The sequence below is a fragment of the Tupaia chinensis genome, unplaced genomic scaffold, assembly GCF_000334495.1.
Source record: "Tupaia chinensis unplaced genomic scaffold, TupChi_1.0 Scaffold145367_1, whole genome shotgun sequence".
NCBI classification, from domain to species: Eukaryota; Metazoa; Chordata; class Mammalia; order Scandentia; family Tupaiidae; genus Tupaia; species Tupaia belangeri.
Genome location: NW_006205228.1, coordinates 1135669 through 1155760, shown reverse-complemented (window position 1 = coordinate 1155760; position 20092 = coordinate 1135669). Strand labels below are relative to the sequence as shown.

General features: G+C 38.3%; 1 protein-coding gene across 3 annotated transcripts in view; it reads right to left on the bottom strand.

The window, feature by feature from the left end:
• PCNX1 (pecanex 1) overlaps positions 1–20092 on the bottom strand; it is a gene marked incomplete at its 5' end in the record, with an annotated part of 166814 nt that overhangs the window by 37536 nt on the left and 109186 nt on the right. For all 3 annotated transcript variants that reach the window (XM_014583989.2, XM_006167960.3, XM_014583990.2), the window contains 7 exon segments: positions 2312–2527; positions 4977–5035; positions 10302–10431; positions 11216–11324; positions 14422–14599; positions 15293–15434; positions 18361–18511. In XM_014583989.2, the coding sequence (XP_014439475.1) occupies positions 2312–2527; positions 4977–5035; positions 10302–10431; positions 11216–11324; positions 14422–14599; positions 15293–15434; positions 18361–18511 (985 nt within the window).

Sequence of the window (20092 nt, the reverse complement as noted above, 5' to 3'; positions counted from 1 at the left end):
CTTTCCCTGGCAAGCACAAAATCCTTGTCTTAAGAAAAACAATGGGGCCAGCAGATAGTACAGCAGTTATATTGCTGGACTCCCACATCGACAACCGTGGGTTGAGTCCTGGACCTGGTAGCTTGAAAATCATGTCAGACATGCGTGTGTGTGTGTGTGTGCAGACATGCGTGTGTGAGTGTGTGTGCATACATACCCAAGACCCCGGAAGGACAATGGAGGAAAAGGGTTTGTGGTATGGCCATTCCCCCTGGGGGTGATTTCTTGCTTTCTCTCTCTCTGTCTCTCCAGTGAGTGCACATGCCCTATTGCAAAAATATCCCTCAAAATAATAAAAATTGAAAAAGAAAGAAAAACCCATCTTAAACCTGATATTAGAAGGAATACATGCTATGGTTGACCATTATACACACTACAAATATATATACACACAGATACAACTTTAAAGAATATGTGCAATATTATAACGTGTCTTTTAAACCAATTATTAGAATGAAATTTAATCAAATGTTTTTTGGCAATTTTGAGAAGATCATATTGTATTGCATTTTCTCCTGTGACCTAAAACAGGATGAATTTTAGTAATTTGCTTTCTAATATTTAATTTCAAAATTGAAACATGGCTGAATTTGTGAGGCATACTTAAAAAAATAATGTACTGCTGGTTTCTGCTTATTCTTGAACTGGCATGTTTTTCTATCTATAGTCACAATGAAATTAAACCACAGTAGGGTTTACTAGTGCCAGCTTAGTCACATCAGTAGTATGCTGGTTTTGCAAAAAGCCTTGAGAAATTCACCCTTTTTATTCATAGGCTGGGACAGGTTAAAGGGCAGAATTACCCAATTTCTAGAAGAAATTTCCTGAGCCTGGATTTTTTTTCTTTGTTATTGTTGCCATAAAGTTGGGACTATTCTTTAGGTTTTATTACTTTATTTTATTCATTTTGCCATCTTTCTGGAAAGTTGGTCAAAGGTTTTCACATGTGGAAATAACATAACAAGAGCAATATTTTGTGCAGATCACTTTGTTAGCTGTGTATAAAGAACAGATATGGCAAGAGAGAATTTGGAAATGTCAGCATTTCCTCATGAGATCTTTATTCATAGTAGCAGAAAAAGGGCAATTGGGTAACTGAATTAAAGCAGGTTGTTTATCCTTCGCCATACTAATCCCCAAACTATTTTCAATCACAACATACCCTAGTAATACACTTTACTTGGAAAATAAAGTTAATGGAGCTGGCAAGTGGCATGGTGGTTAAGGTGCTGAACTCCCACATGACTTAACCACAGTTCAAGTCCTGGACCTGGTGGCTTGCTTTCTCAGTCTCTCTGTCTTTCTCTGCTCAAACTGAAGAAAAATATTTAATGTATAAAATTTAAAATTATTTTTTAAAAAAAGAAAATAAAGTTAATAGTAAGCACAGGAATTAACACTGATAATTGAATAAAAGAAGTTCAAACTTAGAAAGAGATTCTAGATGATTTATGAGGAATTACTACCTATTGTTCCTTGGATCACCTTGCTATTTCAGCACCTTGTAGTGAATATTACTGATAAAAAGAAATAAACCAACAATTTATTCAGACTCATCTGCTCAGAAGTTAACTCAGCTTACAGGAGTTGAAAACAAGGTGACACATTTGTAAATGCATGCATTTCTGTTTCTGCTATCAGTATGTAAAATGAAGCATAATCACTTTATAGTCTTTACATAATATAAGGACCTCACAAATTGAAGAAAGGGAGGAGGATGAGATTGTGTAATTGTGTAATGGATAGCGTTTTACTTTGGTGTAATGAAAATGCCCTGGAACAAGACAGAGGTGATGGTTGCACAATGCTGTGAATGTACTAAATGCCACTGATGATATTAAACGGTAATTTCATATCAAGTGAATTTCACCTTGCTATCTATATGAATGTAAGTGGGTTAACTACACTCTGCACACAAACACTTATTTTCTGTGCTGCTAGTCATCTAACAAATAAATGCAACAAATAACAAAAGGAATGAGCAAGAGGCCAAGCACAGAACAACAGAAATTTAACATCTCTAGAAAAACAAGCCATTATATCCTAATTCCACTGCCTTCATATCTAGTATACCATAATGCAAAAAGGATTTGTCTCTGAATAAGGAATTTGAGAAGGTGGGGGTGATAGAATATAATAATTATTCTTTAACAACTTTTCTTACTCTACAACCCCAGAGACCTAATTTGATGACAACTTTTGATGTGAGATATAAACATATAAAATTTAAATGTTACAGGAAATAGAAATAGCAGGTGAGTGAAGGTCTTACCTCTGAACTCGAGCCCTCGCAGCTGGAAGGTGACCAGACCGTTGCCAATCTCTATCAGGTGTACTAATGCATTAAGATAGTCAGAGGCAAGGATGAAACAGTCCCCTGTACTGTAGTTTCCCCACCGTCCTAGTAGCAAATCACCACAGAGACTGTGTTGTAGGGATCTGGTTAAATGTTCATAAAAGATGGAATTCAGGTTATTGTCATCTGATCCTGTAAGAAGAAATGAAAAAAAAAATTAAATAAAAAGAAACAGTAATTTTACTTCAGTCCCCTTTATATCAACAAACAAGACTGTTAAAAATACTAAACCTGGGGACCAGCAGATAGTATAATGGTTCTATTACTGGACTTCCACATAGTTGACTGTGGTATGAGTCCTGGACCCAGCAGCTTAAAACACTCAGGGTGCATGTGCATGTGTGCCCAAAATCTCAAGAGGAGAATGGAGGAAAAGGGATAGTGATGTGGCTATCCTCCTGGTAGGGTGCTTTGCTTTCTATTTCTCTGTTTCACTCTGCCTCTCCGGAGAGCGCACGTACCCCATAGCAAAAAATTTCTCAAGAAAAAAAAAAAAAGCATTAAAACTGAGCCAGCAGGTGGTGTGGTGGTTAAGGTGCTGGACTTCCACAAGGTGGACCACAGTTTGAGTCCTGGTCCTGACAGCTTGAGATCATGCTGGGCACATATCCTTGCATGTCCAAAATCCCAGGAGGAGAATGGAGGAGAAGGGACTGGGTGTGGCCATCCTTCTGGAGGGTGGTTCCTCACTTTCCCTCTCACTGTCTCTTTCTGTCTCTCTCCAGTGAGCACATGTGCCCTACTGTAAAAACATCTTTTTTTTAAAAAAATTTAAACTAACTTCCAGTTAGAGTTATATTCATATGACAAGGAAAATAATATTTATACCTTTATAATGTCTATATAAAAATAAAATAGGATAATGGGAAAGGTGTTAGAAATTAGAGTTAGAAGTCATATAACCTCTCTGAATCTAGTCCTCAGTTTATGGAGTACTGTTGTTATCCAGTGAAACATGCTGTAATGTACTGAAACCATGAGTGGAAATGAAAAATACTGGAAAATTCACAAGGAGAACAAAAAATTATCTGATAAAGAAAGTGGGTAAAATAAAACAAGTTTTGAAGAAAAAAGCCAGCAAAAAAAAAAAAGAGCTGATAGAGGAGCAAAGAACCTACAAAACTGGATGTTAGGGTTATCGTTTATAAAACATTAGGATAAAACATCATTACAACAGTAAGCGGGCTGACCATCTCTAGAAGTAACCCATCCAAAGCAATAGCCTGTAAACAGGCGGCCCAAGTAGAGCAATGGAGACTGGCAGACTGCAAAGCTTTGTCATTATTTTAAACCCGGTCTAGTTAAATAATAAAATGTATAAATGAAACATGTCAGTCCAATTGCATCTGAGATTCTAATGTCAATAAAATGATCGTATCTGATTCTACATCTGCCCGTCACCCAAGTGTGTCTGCTGATTCAGGCACGGCCTTGCTGCACAGGACGGTGTAATCAGCATCACGGGAATTCCAGTCACCCACAAGCACATGCCAGAACTGAGATGCTTTTTTCTACCAGAATGTGATGATAGCCTTTAATATTAAATAATGAATTCTGCCTAATCTGATTTTATAGTGAAAAATCAATCATACTCTTATAGTTTGGTTTCTCAGAAGAGCAAAGCATTTGAGGGAATCTATAAATTAAACAAACACAAATACTCCAGTCTATTTGGGAGTAGTATCTCTTAGCAAACTACCATATTAGAGTTTTGGTTGATACATTAACCTCTATGGCTGAGGTATTAAGATTCACTTTTGGGGCCAGCAGGTGGAATGATGGTTAAGGTGATGGACTCCCACATGACTGATCTTGGTTTGAGTCCAGGATGTGAAGGCTTGCTTTCTCATTCTCTCTTTTTCTCTCTCTCTTTCTCTCTCTGGTGAGTGTGCATGCCCTATAGCAAATTAAAAAGAATAACAATAAATAAAATTAATTCTATATTTTATATTATATATATATATAATATATAAATACATACATACACATATATATATTTAAGGATTTAAAGACTCACTTTCTCTGGGTCAGATTACTATAGGGTGCACTGATATAATGATGTTTTTCATATAATAAAACTAAGAACCAGATTTTAGGTAATAGTAACATCACCAAAGTGCCACTCAGTGAAGCCTTACATTGAATGGCTATTTGGCCCCACAGATGAAGTTAACATTTACCTAAGTGTTCAGGGAAAGGTAGAAACAAATCTTCTACCTTTAGTAGAATACATTAATAAAACATGTATTGGTCTAACCGCACACTCTTCAACACACCAAACCAGTTTTACTTTAACTGTTTATTACTTTTTAACCTACGTAAGAATAATTTTTGAATAGCATTTTAAAATTCCTATCAGTATTTTTGAAATACATACTATAAAACACATGGGCATATAAGTTGTAGATACTCTAATTACATATACTTTTTAACATAAAAAAATAAAGCAAAGGAGATTTACTGTTTGAAAAATGACTATTTGCAATTCATAAAGGATTCTCAACAAGTTGGAAGTAAATATAAATACATATGTAAAACAAATCTTTAAACTTTCCTCCATACCTGCAGACAGAACTATTACCTGGATTTCTATCAAGCTGGGAAGCCAATCTGGTATTTGAATGATCCACTCGTTTCGTGCTGAAGAGAATAAGACATTTTTAGTAACTTTCTTTATACTTTAAAATGCTTAGTAACTAAGAGTAAGGGAGAAACTAGAGAATATAGATGAAATAAATATTATCTCTTTAATCAAGTCTCTAGGAAAAAAATCTGTAACTAGTACAATGATAAAACTCTTTAATCGGCACACTTTAGGGGTAAGAGTTTTTGTTTTTCACTCACTCACCTTCATCACACACAATAGTTTCTTTTCCTAACTGGTGTTTCATTGCACAGTATGTGGAAAGATATCTATGAATGCCCTAGAGGAAAAAAAAACTGACCAGGATGAAAAAATGCATACTGTATATGGCTTTTAAAAATTCACAGGGGACCAGCAGTTGGCGTAATGGCTATGTCACTGGACTCTCACGTAGTCGACCGCGGTTCGCGTCCCGGACCCAGTGGCTTAAAACACACGCCAGGTGCATGTGCATGCATGCCCAAGATCCCGAGAGGAGAACGGAGAAGGGATCGTGGTGTGGCCATCCCCTCTGGGGGGTGATTGCTTGCTTTCTGTCTGTCTCTCTGTCTCTCTCTGTCTGTCTGGTGAGTGCATGCGCCCTATAGCAAAAAAAAACCTCTCCAGAAAAAAAAAAAATTCACCATCCAGGGACCAGCAGTTAGCATAATGGCTGTGCCGCTGGACTCCCATGTGGTTGATCACAGCTTGAGTTCCTGGACCTGGCAGCTTAAACTCACGTCGGGCGTATGTGCACGCGTGCCCAAGATCCCGAGAGGAGAATGGAGGAGAAGGGATTGCGGCATGGCCATCCCCCCTCGGGGGTGATTTCTCGCTTTCTGTCTCTCTGTCTCTCTCTATCTTTCTGGTGAGTGCACGCACCCTATAGCAAAAAAAGAAGAAAAAACCTCTCAAAAAAAAATTTCACAGTACATAAAACATTATTTGCAAGAACAAAGCACATCAATTAATGCTTTGTGGCACAGTGCTCTTTAAATTTTTTTAATTCATTTATCTTTTCCATGAGACAGAGATGTCAGAGAGAGGTAGGCATCCCAAACAGAATCTCTATGCCGTGATTCACTCCTGGCTGGCTGGGAGCACAGGAATGCATGTACCTGGCAATGCTCAGGGGGGTCCCAGGACACAGACCCATGACCATTACCATGTGGGTCCTGCTGTGTCACCACCTGGCCCAGTACAGTGTTCTTTAGAACAGTAGCTCCCAAAATGTGGTCCACAGAACCCCAGATTCTTTTAGGGAGCGTTTCAGATCAAAACTATTTTCATAAAAATATTGAGCTATTAGGCTAACCAGTGGCCTGGTGGTTAAGGTGGCTGGATTCCACACAGGCAACTACGTGGTGTGCATGTGTGCGTGCCCAAAATCCTGAAAGGAGAGATAAACAGAGAAAGGACTGCAGAGTGACCATCCCTCTGAAGGCTGTGTTCTGGTATTTCTCCTCTCTCCCCCAAAGAGTGGACACACCATCTGGCAAATTAAAAAAAAAAAAAAAAAGACACGCTGAGCTGCTGTTTGCCTTTTATTCGCTGTTTGCAACTGCACTGATAGTACAAAGCAAGGGCAGCAAGGCTGTAGGTGCCTGAGCGGGAATCAAGGCAGGCAGAGGCAGCAAGCTGTGCTGTTCTTCACTGCCAGGCTTGCACAGAAACACAAACGCAAGCTTTACTCTACGACGCCCCTAATGAAGCAGTAAAGACGACTGATTTCACTGCAGTTTCGCCCTCCACACAGGCATTTTTAATATCCTTTATGGTAGAATGAGAAAATGCACAGAGTGCCTCTGCCGCCTTCAGACGCCCCACCGTTTTCCTTGACGAGAGCATCTGTGCAACTACTTGAACTGAAAGCTGAACCAGTTTTCTTGGCGCACCATTTTTACTTGAAGTATGAGAAACAGATTTTTCAGATGTGCATATTTAACAGATGTTTCTCAAAAATAAGGTCTGTCATTTCATGGAAAACAATTGTTACTATCTCTAGATAATAATGAAATTCAAGTTTCCAAGCAAAAATCCAAATTTTGAAAATCTTAGATCCATCATCATGAGCCTGATAGATTCCTTTTCCTTTAAGACTTTTCTTTTGAGATTGGTGATATCTATGAATACATTTTTGAAAGCATTCCATAATAAAATGTATCACCATTTGGGAGATCTACAATAGTCAGCAAACCAATATTTTACAAATAACCGATATTATATGCTGCTACAAGTTTATAAATGGGTAAAAGATACATTTAAAGTACAAGACAAATGAGTGAATTTGATGTGTAATATAATTTCCAAAGTTCACTTTAGAGTCCACGCTGCAACTAGCTTTTAAGAAACTATCATTTGCTGGGAACCAGCAGTTAGCGTAATGGCTATGTCGCTGGACTCCCACGTAGTCGACCGCGGGTCGTGTCCCGGACCCGGTGGCTTAAAACTCACGCCGGGCGCGTGTGCGTGCGTGCCCAAGATCCCGAGAGGAGAATGGAGGAGAAGGGACTGCTGCGTGCCCATCCCCCCTGGGGGGTGATTTCTCGCTTTCTGTCTCTATGTCTCTCTCTGTCTGTCTGGCGAGCGCACGTGCCCTACAGTGAAAATCTCTCAAAAAAAAAAAAAAAGAAACTATCATTTGCTGGGGCCTGCAGATGGCACGGTGGTTAAGGGCACTAAACTCCAACATGGCTGACTATGGTTCAAGACCTGGAGGCTTGCTTTCTCACTTTCCCTCTCTCTCTTGCTCTGTCTCCTTGATAAATAAATAAATGCATAAAATTAATTAAAAAAAGGAAACTATCTTTGCTAATTTGCTTAGTTTTGGTTAAGGATCAAAAAACAAAAGAAAGAAAAAACCACAACTGTCTTTAAAAATTATTAAAATACTTCCTCCATTTTCTAACTCCATATTTGTGAAAGGTTGGATTTTCTCCCTATACTTAAACCATAACACCTAAATGCAGAAGCAGATATAAGAATCTACAGTCTTTTTAATAAACTAGACATTAAGATAGGTGCAAAACTGTGAAACAATGCCATTATTTTCATTAACATTTTAGATGGGAATAAATATTATCTCTTTAATAAAGTCTGGGAAACTGTGAATCTTAATCTGAAAATATTATTTATGTTAATGTACACTGAATATACTATTAATTAATACATGAAACTTCAAAATAGTTTTAGTATTCCTTTCCACTACTGCATTTTCATACATTTTTATGCATGTAAAGGGGTTCTGAGACCAAAAAGTTTAAAAGTTTCTATCATAAAACATTATTTTGTGTTAAAAGTTGGCCCCAAAGGAAACTACTGGACACAAATGACACTGAAATTCACAAAAATGGGAAACACCATGTATAGTTTAGATACAGGATCAGACTGAAAGTATTAAACCCATAAGCTTGTTAACTGTTTTAAAGAGAGATTATAATTGTTCTTTTTAAAGAATTATTTTATTTTAACTTTATTATTATTATCATTATTATTTTTCAGTTTGATCAGAGAGAGACAGAGAGAGAGAGAGAGAGGAAGTGAGAAAGCAAGCCACCAGGTCCGAGACTTGAACTGTGGTTGCCCATGTGGGAGTCCAGCGCCTTTAACCACCACACCACTTGCCGGCCCCAAGAGATTATAATTGTTACCTATTAAATATGACAGTGTTCAAAAGTATACAAAAAGAGGCAATCATGGAAAAGGCCAGTAGAGAGATTTTTGCTATAGGACATGTGTGCTTGCCAGAGAGACAGAGAGACAGAAAGTGATAAATCACCCTGAAGGGGAATGGCCAAGCTGCAATCCCTTTTTCTCCATTCTCCTCTTGGGATTGTGGGCATACACATACATGCTCCCAGTATGAGTTTCAAGTCACTGGGTCCAGGACTCAAACCGTGGTCGTCTATGTGGAAATCCTGCAACATAACCATTACACCATCTGCTGGTCCCTGTTCAGTTATATTTAAAGCTCTTAATAATGTTTATGCTCCACAACTCAGTAATTCCCATTTTAGAAACTCTTTCTTAAATAAAATTAAATCTGTAAAAATGGTATCCGAGGAGGGCCAGCAGGTGGGATGGAGGTTAAAACACCTGGATCTTAATGGCTGACTGAGTGGTATGAGTCACAGCCCAACGACTTGAAAAATATGCTGGGTACATGTGCGTGTGTGCCCGAAATTCCAAAAGGAGAATGGAGGAGAAGGGATTATGGCACGGCCAAATCCCCAAGAGGTGATTTCTCACTTTTCCTCTCTTATCTCTCCCTTTGGCAAGGTCATGTACTCTACAGCAAAAACTAAATGAAACAAACAAACAAAAAATACATATAAGGATAGTCACTAAGCATTAGATTTAACAGACTATCTAAGAAACTAAGCCTAAATGGAAAAAATATTTTGTGTACACAGATGGTCAATAAAGACTTAGCTCCACAAAAAGCAGAAATGAACTATGCGTTTAGCTCTAGGCCAGCACAGTAGTGTTGTGCTCCATGATGCTGAAGCCATATGGAACTGGGAGTCCTAGGATTACTGTGCACACTGGGTGCCTGTGCCCTGCCAATGATGCCAATGGTCCTGGCTGGCCAGGGGCTAGGGCTGGCCTGTGGCACGGGGACACCGTTGTGCATGTTCCACCTCAAGAAATCAAGGCTTTTAAAAAAAATCTAGCTCTAAAAATGCCAGTTATTGCTTTCTTCCTTTTTTTTTTTAATTTAAAATGCCAGTTGTTTCTTAAAAAATAAAAAACAAACTATGAGGAAACTCACTGTGACTCTTCAAAAATGGTACAAGATGAAGTGTCAAAGCATTATTAAGGTGGAATGATTCTAGGAAATACCAACGAAAGAGAGAGATAAGTATGTTGGGACCAGCAGTTAGCATAATGGCTATGTCGCTGGACTCCTGTGTAGTCGACCACGGTTCATGTCCTGGACCCGGTGGCTTAAAACTCATGTAGGGCAAGTGTGCATGCCCAAGATCCCGAGAGGAGAACGGAGGAGAAGGAATTGCGGTGTGGCCATCCCCCCGGGGTGGTCATTTCTTGCTTTCTGTCTCTATCTGGGGAGCACACACATCCTATGGCAAAAAAAAAAAAACTCTCAAAAAAAAAAAGAAGAAAGAGATAAGTATGTTCAAGAGTATTCAAAAATTTTTGGCAAACATAATTATTTTGAAACAACAGATTAAGAACCATAAATTGCGTCTAGTAATAATGGTATCAATGGATTTTCTAGTAAGAAAGATAAAAACTGTCTTTCAAGAGTTTAATTTCACTCACTTATAGTCTCTCTCCCAGAATTTCACGGGTCGAACATATGAAGTGATGAATATTGCACTTCCCAGAAAGGGGTTTAGTGGTGTAGAGAAGAAGGCCGATACAGCAGCTTGAATAAACAACATGGCTGAATCTAGAAGAAAACTAGTTAAGAAACAACATTCACCTGAGCACACATGCCAAAAAAGGAAAAGAAAAAAATCTCACGAACATACTTAAATTATACAATTAAGGACTTGAGGCCCACTTTTAGTGAAGGTGTCCTAAAGGTGTCCTAAAATGGCATAAGGGGGACCAAGAGAAAGGCCAAGAAAGTACAACCTGCTGTGGTGCTTTGAAGGGAACCAATAAATATTAGCTAATTAGCTGATAAAAGTCCATGTATCAATCCTGGGAAAAGATGCCTGGGTTTAATTTTCCACAAGGTTAAAAGTAAAATTTGCAAATACCGAGTTTGCAATTCAACATCAGTGTGGTCACTAACCTTTACTGTTATTTAGAAAGTATTTGGAAAAAATTATGCAAATTAAAAATTTCAGACAAGTCTTTTAAATCGTGATTATGGAAAGGGTTTTATACTTCCCTTTGTTTATTTAAAAATATTTCCAAACACATTTTGTATATATTAACAATTCTTGGGCTCTGATATTTGTATATGCAAACACAAAATTTTAAATCTGCATTATTTAAGTACACAACTTCAATACTTTTGACATAGTCAAATAATGTACAATCTACAGATGTCAACGGAAGTTAATCAAATTTGGTATAGGTGTAGATTCAAAAGATTGTATATTTTTGATAACTTATCATGTAGTAACCTATATCCTATGGTGGTGAGAGGTTAGGTCTATAAACTTATAGTCTCATCATGGGCCTGAATGTTCATTTTCATACAACTTTAATCGAAAGGATACGGGGCACAGCAAAGGGCTGAGCGAAAGCGTGGAAGGCAGAGCCCCAAGTAATCTGCCATGGGGCGATGTAGGTGTACACGAACTGCAATTTATAAAGGAGTTCCCAAAGCTGTAGGAGGAAAAGAAACACTGTCAGTAAAAAATTTATCATCAGATATTTGAATTAGAAAATCAAAAACCTATAAACTGTACTTTCTTCCTCATAGAAAAATGGCACTGAAATTAACTGCCACTCACATAACAGGAAAAGACATACTAACTGCCAAAATACTGTACTTACTTCCAGCAAAGACACTTTTTTAAAGTAAAGATAGCTAGCTGGCTCATGGATTTGTTTAAAAACAAACAAATAAATAAATAAGCCCCCTATTGGCCATATTACAACTACAAGTAAAACAAAGGTAGGAAGTAGCAAAGCAATTGTTTCTGAAAAACATTCTAGACGTATGCAAAGCTTAAGTAATACACATACTTATTTTATTCTAAGGCACATTTCCCTCAACGGTATTTTTGGAAACTGAGTATGTTTTCATTCCTTCAAAAGGGATGTGAAAGCAGCACTTGTGATACAGTTGTCACTGCCTGTTTGCACAGGAATTTGTGTGTAAACTGTTGTCAACAGAAACACAATATACATTTGAATCTTACTGAAACTTGGATCTGCTATCGCTGAACACACTTTCAACACTGCTGTGTTTGTCTAAGGTGCCTCTGCCTGCTAGACAATGCAAAGCTCAACTCTCAAAACTGACCAGAGAATATTAAATACAAGAGGTTCTGACTAATTCATTTCTGTGATTAGGCAACAAACATGTCATCGCTTTCTTTTCTTTGTTTGTTGTATTTCTTTCTTCCTTTTTCTTTTCTTTTCTTTTCTTTCTTTCTTTCTTTTTATTTTTATTTTTTTTAGATTTTTGCCACAGAGTGTGTGCTCTTGCCAGAGAGAGACAAAGAGAGGGAAAGTGAGAACCCCTCCCATCCTCCCATGCCATAATCCCTCTTCCTTCATTCTCTTCTCGGGATTCTGAGCACACGTGCACACAGGCCCAGCATGATTTTCAAGTCCCAGCTCCAGGACTCCAACTCCAGTTGGCCATGTGGGAGTCCAGTACCTTAACTTCTATGTCACCTGCTGGCCCCTCACACTTCGGCTATTAAGATACTTCAGCCAATTTATAAATGAACTTATTTAACTTCCAATTTAAGAAAGAAATCACAACTTCAACCAATTAGAAAACTGACAGACGAACCACTATTCTTCATCAGGTCTCAAAAGTATGAAAGCAATGCTTGGTACTTAACGTGAACAGGATCACAGTAAGTAAACACAGACTGTACAGCATCATGATTTCATTAGAGGTATTGAAAACAGTGACTAGAAAACTTCAGATTTTAAATATCAAACAGACTACTCAAATTTTGACTTCAATAGTGAAGAAACAATGATAGATAATTACATAAATAAGGAGTTGGTGGGTAAAAATATTTGTATATGCCGTTTTTTTCTTGAAACGTTATTAAATCCATGGTCACCTTACAAGGACATATTCAAATAAAAAGTATTCTAGGGGCCCACAGGTGGCATGTAGTTGAAGTGGTGGACTCCTACACAGCCAGCCACAGTTTGAGTCCTGGACCTGGAGGCTTGCTTTCTTACTCCCCTCACCCCCTCTCTCATAAGCACATGTGTCTGTAGCAAATAAAATAATAATAATAAAGTTAAATAAATAATTCTTTAAAAATATATAAAGAGATACCTTAAATGTTATTTGGTTATTATCACTGTTAAGTTCTACCTCTGATCATATGAAATGTAGCCTCCTGAAGGGCAGAACTTCCTCTGTTTTGTTCACTGATGAAGCCTAAGCATCTAGAACAATTCTGGAAAATGGTACTCTCTCAAAAATATTTAACAAATTAAAGGATTTTAAAAATCCCAACTAGTATAGAAGTAAAAGTATCAATTACATCTCAAAGGCTGTTTATATTTTACTGCAACTTTTGCTTTTTTCTAACAAGTATGATAAAATGTAATACACAATTCTCCAACTAAATATTTAAATTTGTAAGAAACCACATGCTTCTTTATACAAACAATACAATTCTTTGACTAACTTTTTGGCTTCTTCCTTTGGTTAATAATCATGCTCACTAAAAGAGGAAATAAATGATAAAAATGCATATGGATTAGTGGCTGAGCAAATATAATACTGAAGTATTTTAGAAGCTATTTATCACAATATTAAAATTGACTGCTTCTAAAACCTTATTCAGATGAATGATTTCCATTTTTACTGTCCCCACCCTAAGTCAGACCTCTATTGCATCTGAATTATTGTCATAATCTCTTAAACTGTTCTCCATACCTTTAGGTTCTCTCTTCCCCAATTCATCCCAAATGTGGCTGACCAGGCTAACTTTCCTAAAATTGGACTTTCAGTGTGTTTTGTAGCTGTTCATTTGCTTCAGCTCTGTTACCTATCAAATGGGATAATATATGTCAAAGTCCTTTGTATGTGGTCAGTGTTAACATGAAATCTAATCACTATTTAATTTACAAATAATCTGTACAACCTATTTCATTTAGAAAGGCAATGTGGTTCAGCACAAAGATTCTTGGACTGGGAGGCAGGAGATCCCGGCTTTACCATAGCGTCTGTAAAAGGTCTAAGATCACCCACGTTATGGGTGGATAGTGAATGTTAGAAGCATTCTGTCAAATTCAGAGTATTCTGCAAATGTCACAGCAAGCGAATTTCTAATGTTCCCACTTGGCCTCACTGTCCTCAGCATCAACCATCTTCACTCAGCTGTCGGGTCATCACCTTCAGCTAGAATTTGCGCCCTGTATCCAGCAGCCCGGAGCCCAATTCAATTATTACCACTTCTGTCTCTAAGATTATTCAAAGCCCCACCCCCTTTGGGAAGAGGCTATGTATTTAAAAATATCTACTTATTAGTGTTTCTCTAATTGTTCTACATATTTTAATCTTATTTTCCTAGCTATACTAAGAAACACATCTTTTGTGACTCTCAGTGACTAGTATTGTTTAGATTCTAATAGGCTAGTAAATTACTGGTTGACTGAAGAGAGCTATAACTCACTTAGAAGGTAATAAATCAAATGACACATAAGCAGAATCCTCACTAAGCAGCATTACTTAGGGAGACAATTTTATAGGATACCCCTCTCAGAGATAAATTACCTTGTTGAAGAGAATGGACATGAAGAAGAGATCCAACAGCATGGTTTCTGAAAAAGCTTCGTAGTCGAATTTGAAAAAGAGCACAGTGAAGATCACTGTGACGTACTGGTAGGTAGGGCTGCTGAAAGAGGATCGCAGCAACTTCAGACCAGCGACGGTGATCAGCAAAGCCCCCAATCTACAATGGCAAGAAAGCACCCCGTCACTGAAAACATCAGAAAGTCTACTAACTTCAGGAAAACCACTGTCTCACTTACCAAGCTTACAGCGCATAGAAAAAATTTAGCTTCTAAAAATGATTTACGTAGCTAAATAACTTATATACTGAAAGAATCTGACTGGTATAATATGTCCTTTTAATAATGTGTATATATAAAAATAAGGATGTTTTAAACATAAACCGCCTATAATTCTGACATCTGCTTCTCTAGTTTCTCAATATTTTGATTTCTTTAACATTAATTACATTTAGCACACGAAAATCATTTATTAACGTTTACTCGACAACATACACCTAGTCTAGTGGGAAAGGCCACTGTGGGCAACTAATCACTTTTGGGATATGATTTACACAGTACACAAAAGCAGCCATCTAGAAAATTGCCATCTAACACTAAATAGGAACCTTATTTCATAAATGTTCTCTCACAAAATATCAGTTGACAATGTGGTGTCTGGAATCTAAATGTGCCAAAATCACAAACAGATGTTTAAAACAGAAAAGTCAAAGAAAATTTCACCTGAATGTTTTATCTCACAGTCCCTTGCACTGAAGAGATAGATGCTTGCTGCATTTTTGATATTTGATCAATAATTCAGGATACTGCATGTAGCAGCCCCAGGAGGCAGATTAGAGGACTGCTTTACTCACTCTGTATCCAGTTTTTTGGGACTAGCAATCGTCTCGGCACTGCTACTAAGTTCATTGAGAACAATTAATGGATAGATGATATTCTTCTCCGCAAAAAGAAGCCACACGTGAAGTTTCTCAAACCACATCATAGTGGCTGCATCTACCAAGGCAATGTAAGTCAAGAAGATCAAGTGTTATCTAATGTATTAAGTAAGCAGTTTGTCAATGTAATGAGAATGCAAAAATCTTGCAACTCAAATTCAACGTTACACTATAAAAAAAGAAATCAAGAACTTTAGTTAATTGTTAACTTACAAATTTACAACTTAAAGATGACTTACATTAGATGTATTTTATTTTAAACCTTAATACTTAAAAATACAGTTTTAAAAAAGAATTTACTATTATTATCTTTAATTTACCATAGGGCGTGTATGCTCACCAGAGTGAGACAAACAGAGAGAGTGAAAGTGAGAGAGCAAGCCACTGGATCTGGGACTTGAACCATGGTCAATCACGTGGGAGTCTAGTGCCTTAAGCACCACACCACCTGCTGACCTGAAACTCTAGTTTTTAACCATAACTTTTTCTTGCTTACATCTATAATTTATGAAGAAAAGCTTACTGAAGTTTATTAGGCTGCCCCTGAACCCCCCAAAATATAATAACTTATTCAACTATTTGTTTTAAAATGCTAAAATATACATATACACACATTCATATATACTATCCCATAAGAAACATGGAGATATAATATGATTTTAATTCACAAACCTCGTAAGAATCATCTGCACTGACAAAACTTTTCCCAAGACTTCAATATTACTTCATTAGAGGAAGTATTTAGGATAAACTAAAAGATTTAAAGCACAGTTCTTCTGCTATCTAAAAAACAGAATCATGGGCCTATAGGTGGCATGGTAGTTCAGGTGCCTGATCCTACATGGCCAACTCTGATTTGAGTCCTAGACCTGTGATTGAAACCTTGAAAAATCACATCGGGCACGCGCACATGTGTGCTCAAAATCCTCAGAGGAGAATGGAGAAGGGACTGCAGTGTGGCCAACTCCCAAAGGGTGCTTTCTCACTTTCTCTCTTTTTGTCTCTCTCTCTCTGAAGAGTGTACATGCCCTATAGCAAAAACTATGAACAAAAACAAAATAGAATCACTTGGCTTTAGGAAATTCTCTATAAATTTTTTTTTTAACTTTTTTTTTTGGGGGGGGAGAGGTTTTTGCTATAGGGCGCGTGTGCTCGCCAGACAGAGAGAGACAGAGAGACAGAAAGCGAAAAATCACCCCCCAGGGGAGATGGCCACCCCACAATCCCTTCTTCTCCATTCTCCTCTTGGGAGCTTGGGCACGCATGCACATGCGCCCGGCGTGAGTTTTAAGCCACCGGGGGCAGGACGCGAACCGCGGTCGACTACATGGGAGTCCAGCACCATAGCCATTAGGCTAACTGCTGGTCCCTATAAATATTTTTTTGTAAAGTTGCTAAAATCAATAGGAGAGAAAAAATTAAGTTTGCTACTACCTAGTACTGTCAAAGTAAAAAATGTTATGCTGATTTGAAACTTGTAAAAATTTAGATAAAATGTTTTGTTAAGACCAAAGATAAGCAATCTGCTCAATGATTTATTTTAATGAAACTGCTAATCTTTAAAACAAAATAGGTAGGGGGCCAGTAGGTGACATCATGGTTAAGGTACTAGACTCCCACATGGCTGACTGCAATTCAAGCCTTGGACCCAGCGGCTTGAAAATCACACCAGGTACTGGTGTGTACATACCCAGAATCCCAGGAGGAGAATGGAGAAGGGATTGCAGCGCGGCCATCCCCCCAAGGGAGTAATATCTCACTTCCCTCTGTCTCTCTCCAGTGAGCATGCATGCCCCATGGCAAAAACCTTAAAAAACAAATAAATAAAGTCAATAAAAAAAACAACTAATAGGGACTAGCAGATGCAGTAATGGTTATGTCAATGGACTCTCACAAAGTCAACCATGGTTTGAATCTGAAACTCACGCCAGATGCCGTATACCTGTGTGCTTCAAATCCCAAGAGGACAATGGAGGAGAAGGGATTATGGCATGACTATCTCCCCTGGGGGATGACTTCTTGCTTTCTGTCCCTGTGTCATTGGCGAGTGCATGCACCCTACAGCAAAAATCAAACACACACCTAACACTCTTGCTTGTCAGAGATTGCTTGAGTGTCTGTCCTCACCCAAGTCTGTTCCGTGTGTCTATGTTTTGAAATGTGGGACTCTGGAGAGAAATGGGGAGGGGAGAGAAGGATATTTTGCCCTAAGGATGTTTATCTTTCCTTTTTTCTTTTGTTCTTTTGGGGATCTGTTCTTAGGGAGGGTGAGAATTGGGGGAACCTTGATCTTGTGTCTTTGTCAATAAACTCTCATTTACACACACACACACAAACCAAAAAACAAAAACAAAAACTAACATACTTGCTATCATGTAAATATGAAACCAATACTAACAGTTCACCATCAATAAATATCTTAATCTGAGTTACTTTTCTGATGGTAGGATAGGCCAGTATAAATTCTTATTACGTAGTTTTTGTCATTTTCTCTTGCTATACGCTATTCACACGTATTTTGTAAAAGGTCTGTGAAGTCTACTACTATAACTTCCACAGTAGTGTTTGTTTATTTTTCTTTAAGGTTTTTGCCATAGGGTTTATGTGCTTACCAGAGAGGGACAGTGAGAGGAAAAGTGAGAAATCACCCCCCCAGGGGGATGGGCACACTGCAATCCCTTCTTCTCCATCTTCTTCTCGGGATTTTGGGCATGCACATGCACCCAGTATGATTTTCAAGTGGCCAGGTCTTGGACTTGAACCACAGGTGGCCATGTAGGAGTTTAGCGCTATAACCATTACATAACCTGCTGGCTCCTTTAGTAGAGTTTATTTAATTATCTCTCCAGGATCAAGGTAATACTAACATGATGCTTCAATCAGTTTGCTAAAAGGACCAGGAAAGTTTACAACAGCTTCAGAGTTGTCTAAAAAAGTTAACTGCTCTTTACTGTTAGAAAGAAGAGTGTTAATGCAATACTTACTTCGAACTTCATACTGATTATACTCCACTGTCTTCAGCAGAGGATGAGAGAAACAGTGCCATGGCAGCTGTTTTCTAACTTGAGGCAGCACATAATGGGTTACAAAACCCACGAAACCAACCAATGCATACAACACATACTTGAGAGCAGGCTAAAAGAAAAATAAAGTTGAAAAAAAATTAGAAGTTTTTTCTTTTTTCTTCTTATTTTGGAGAGGTTTTTGCCATAGGGCACGTGCGCTCACCAGAAAGACAGACAGAGAGACAGAAAGCGAGAAATCACCCCCCAGGGGGGATGGCCACGCAACAATCCCTTCTCCTCCATTCTCCTCTCGGGATCTTGGGCACGCACGTACACGCACCCGGCGTGAATTTTAAGCCACTGGGTCTGGGACGTGAACCGTAGTCGACTACGTGGGAGTCCAGCGACATAGCCATTGCGCTAACTGCTGGTCCCCCCTAAAGTAACTTCTAAAGATAAAAATGGTAACTTCCAAGATGAAAAATACACTGGATGGGATAAAGGGCAGATTACATATTACACAAAAAATTTTAGAAAGTATCAATAAAACATACTCAAAGTTAAACATAGGAAAAAAAGAATTTAAACAGAGGAACGAAACCTCAGTGAACTATGAGACAACTTCAGGTCTAAGACATACGTCAATGCGGTCTAAGAGACGGTGGAGGTCGGGGATGCAAGAAGCAACAAAGTACAGAGGACAGGAAGGGGAAGACAAAAACTTCTCAAATAATGATGGCCAAAATTTTCCAAATTTAATAAAAGTTATAAAGCACATATTCAATGAACTCCAATTGCAAAAAAAAAAAAAAAAAAAGGAAAACATGAAGGTACATCGTATCAAATTACTCAACACTAGTGGTAAAAAGAAAATCTGAAAAGCAGCAGAGAGGACCATTCCTGTGGCCTGGTGGTTAAGGGAGCCAGATCTCACACTGCTGACCACATGGCTCGAGTCCCTGCACTGGTAGCTTGAAAAACACATCAGAAGATATGCATGTATGCCCCAAATCCCGACAGGGTGGAGAAATGGAGGAGAAGGGATTGTGGCCTGACCATGCCCCATTGGGGGGATACTTTCTCCCTTCCATTCCCCTCCTTCTCTGTCAAGTACATGTACCCTGGGGGAGTAGGGGGGAGACAAAGGCAGAGAAAAATACAAGTTATTTGTAAAGCAAAAGAGATATGGACGGTGGCAAATTTCATGTCAGAAACAATGTAAGGGAGAAGACAGTGGCACAGTATCTTAAAAAAAAAAAATTGTCGGGACCAGCAGTTGGCATAATGTCTATGTCGCTGGATTCCCATGTAGTTGACCGTGGTTCAAGTCCTGGATCAGTAGTTTTAACTCAAGCTGGATGCATGTGCGTGCATGCCCAAGATCCCAGGAGGAGAATGGAGGAGAAGGGATTGCAGTGTGGCCATCCCCAAGGAGTGATTTCTCGCTTTCTGTCTCTCTGTCTTTCTCTGTCTTTCTGGCGAGCATGTGAGCCCTATAGCAAAAACCTCTTTAAAAAAATTGTCATCCTAGAATTTTAGACCCAGTGAAGTATCTTTCAAAACCAATGACGAAATAAGGACTTTTTAGAAATACAAAAGCTGAGAGAACTTGCAGATTTATATTACGAGAAATGTTCTAAGAAATCTTAGGCAGAAGGCAAACAACGAAATGTGGAAATACAGACATACATGAAAGAGCAAAGAACTCTAA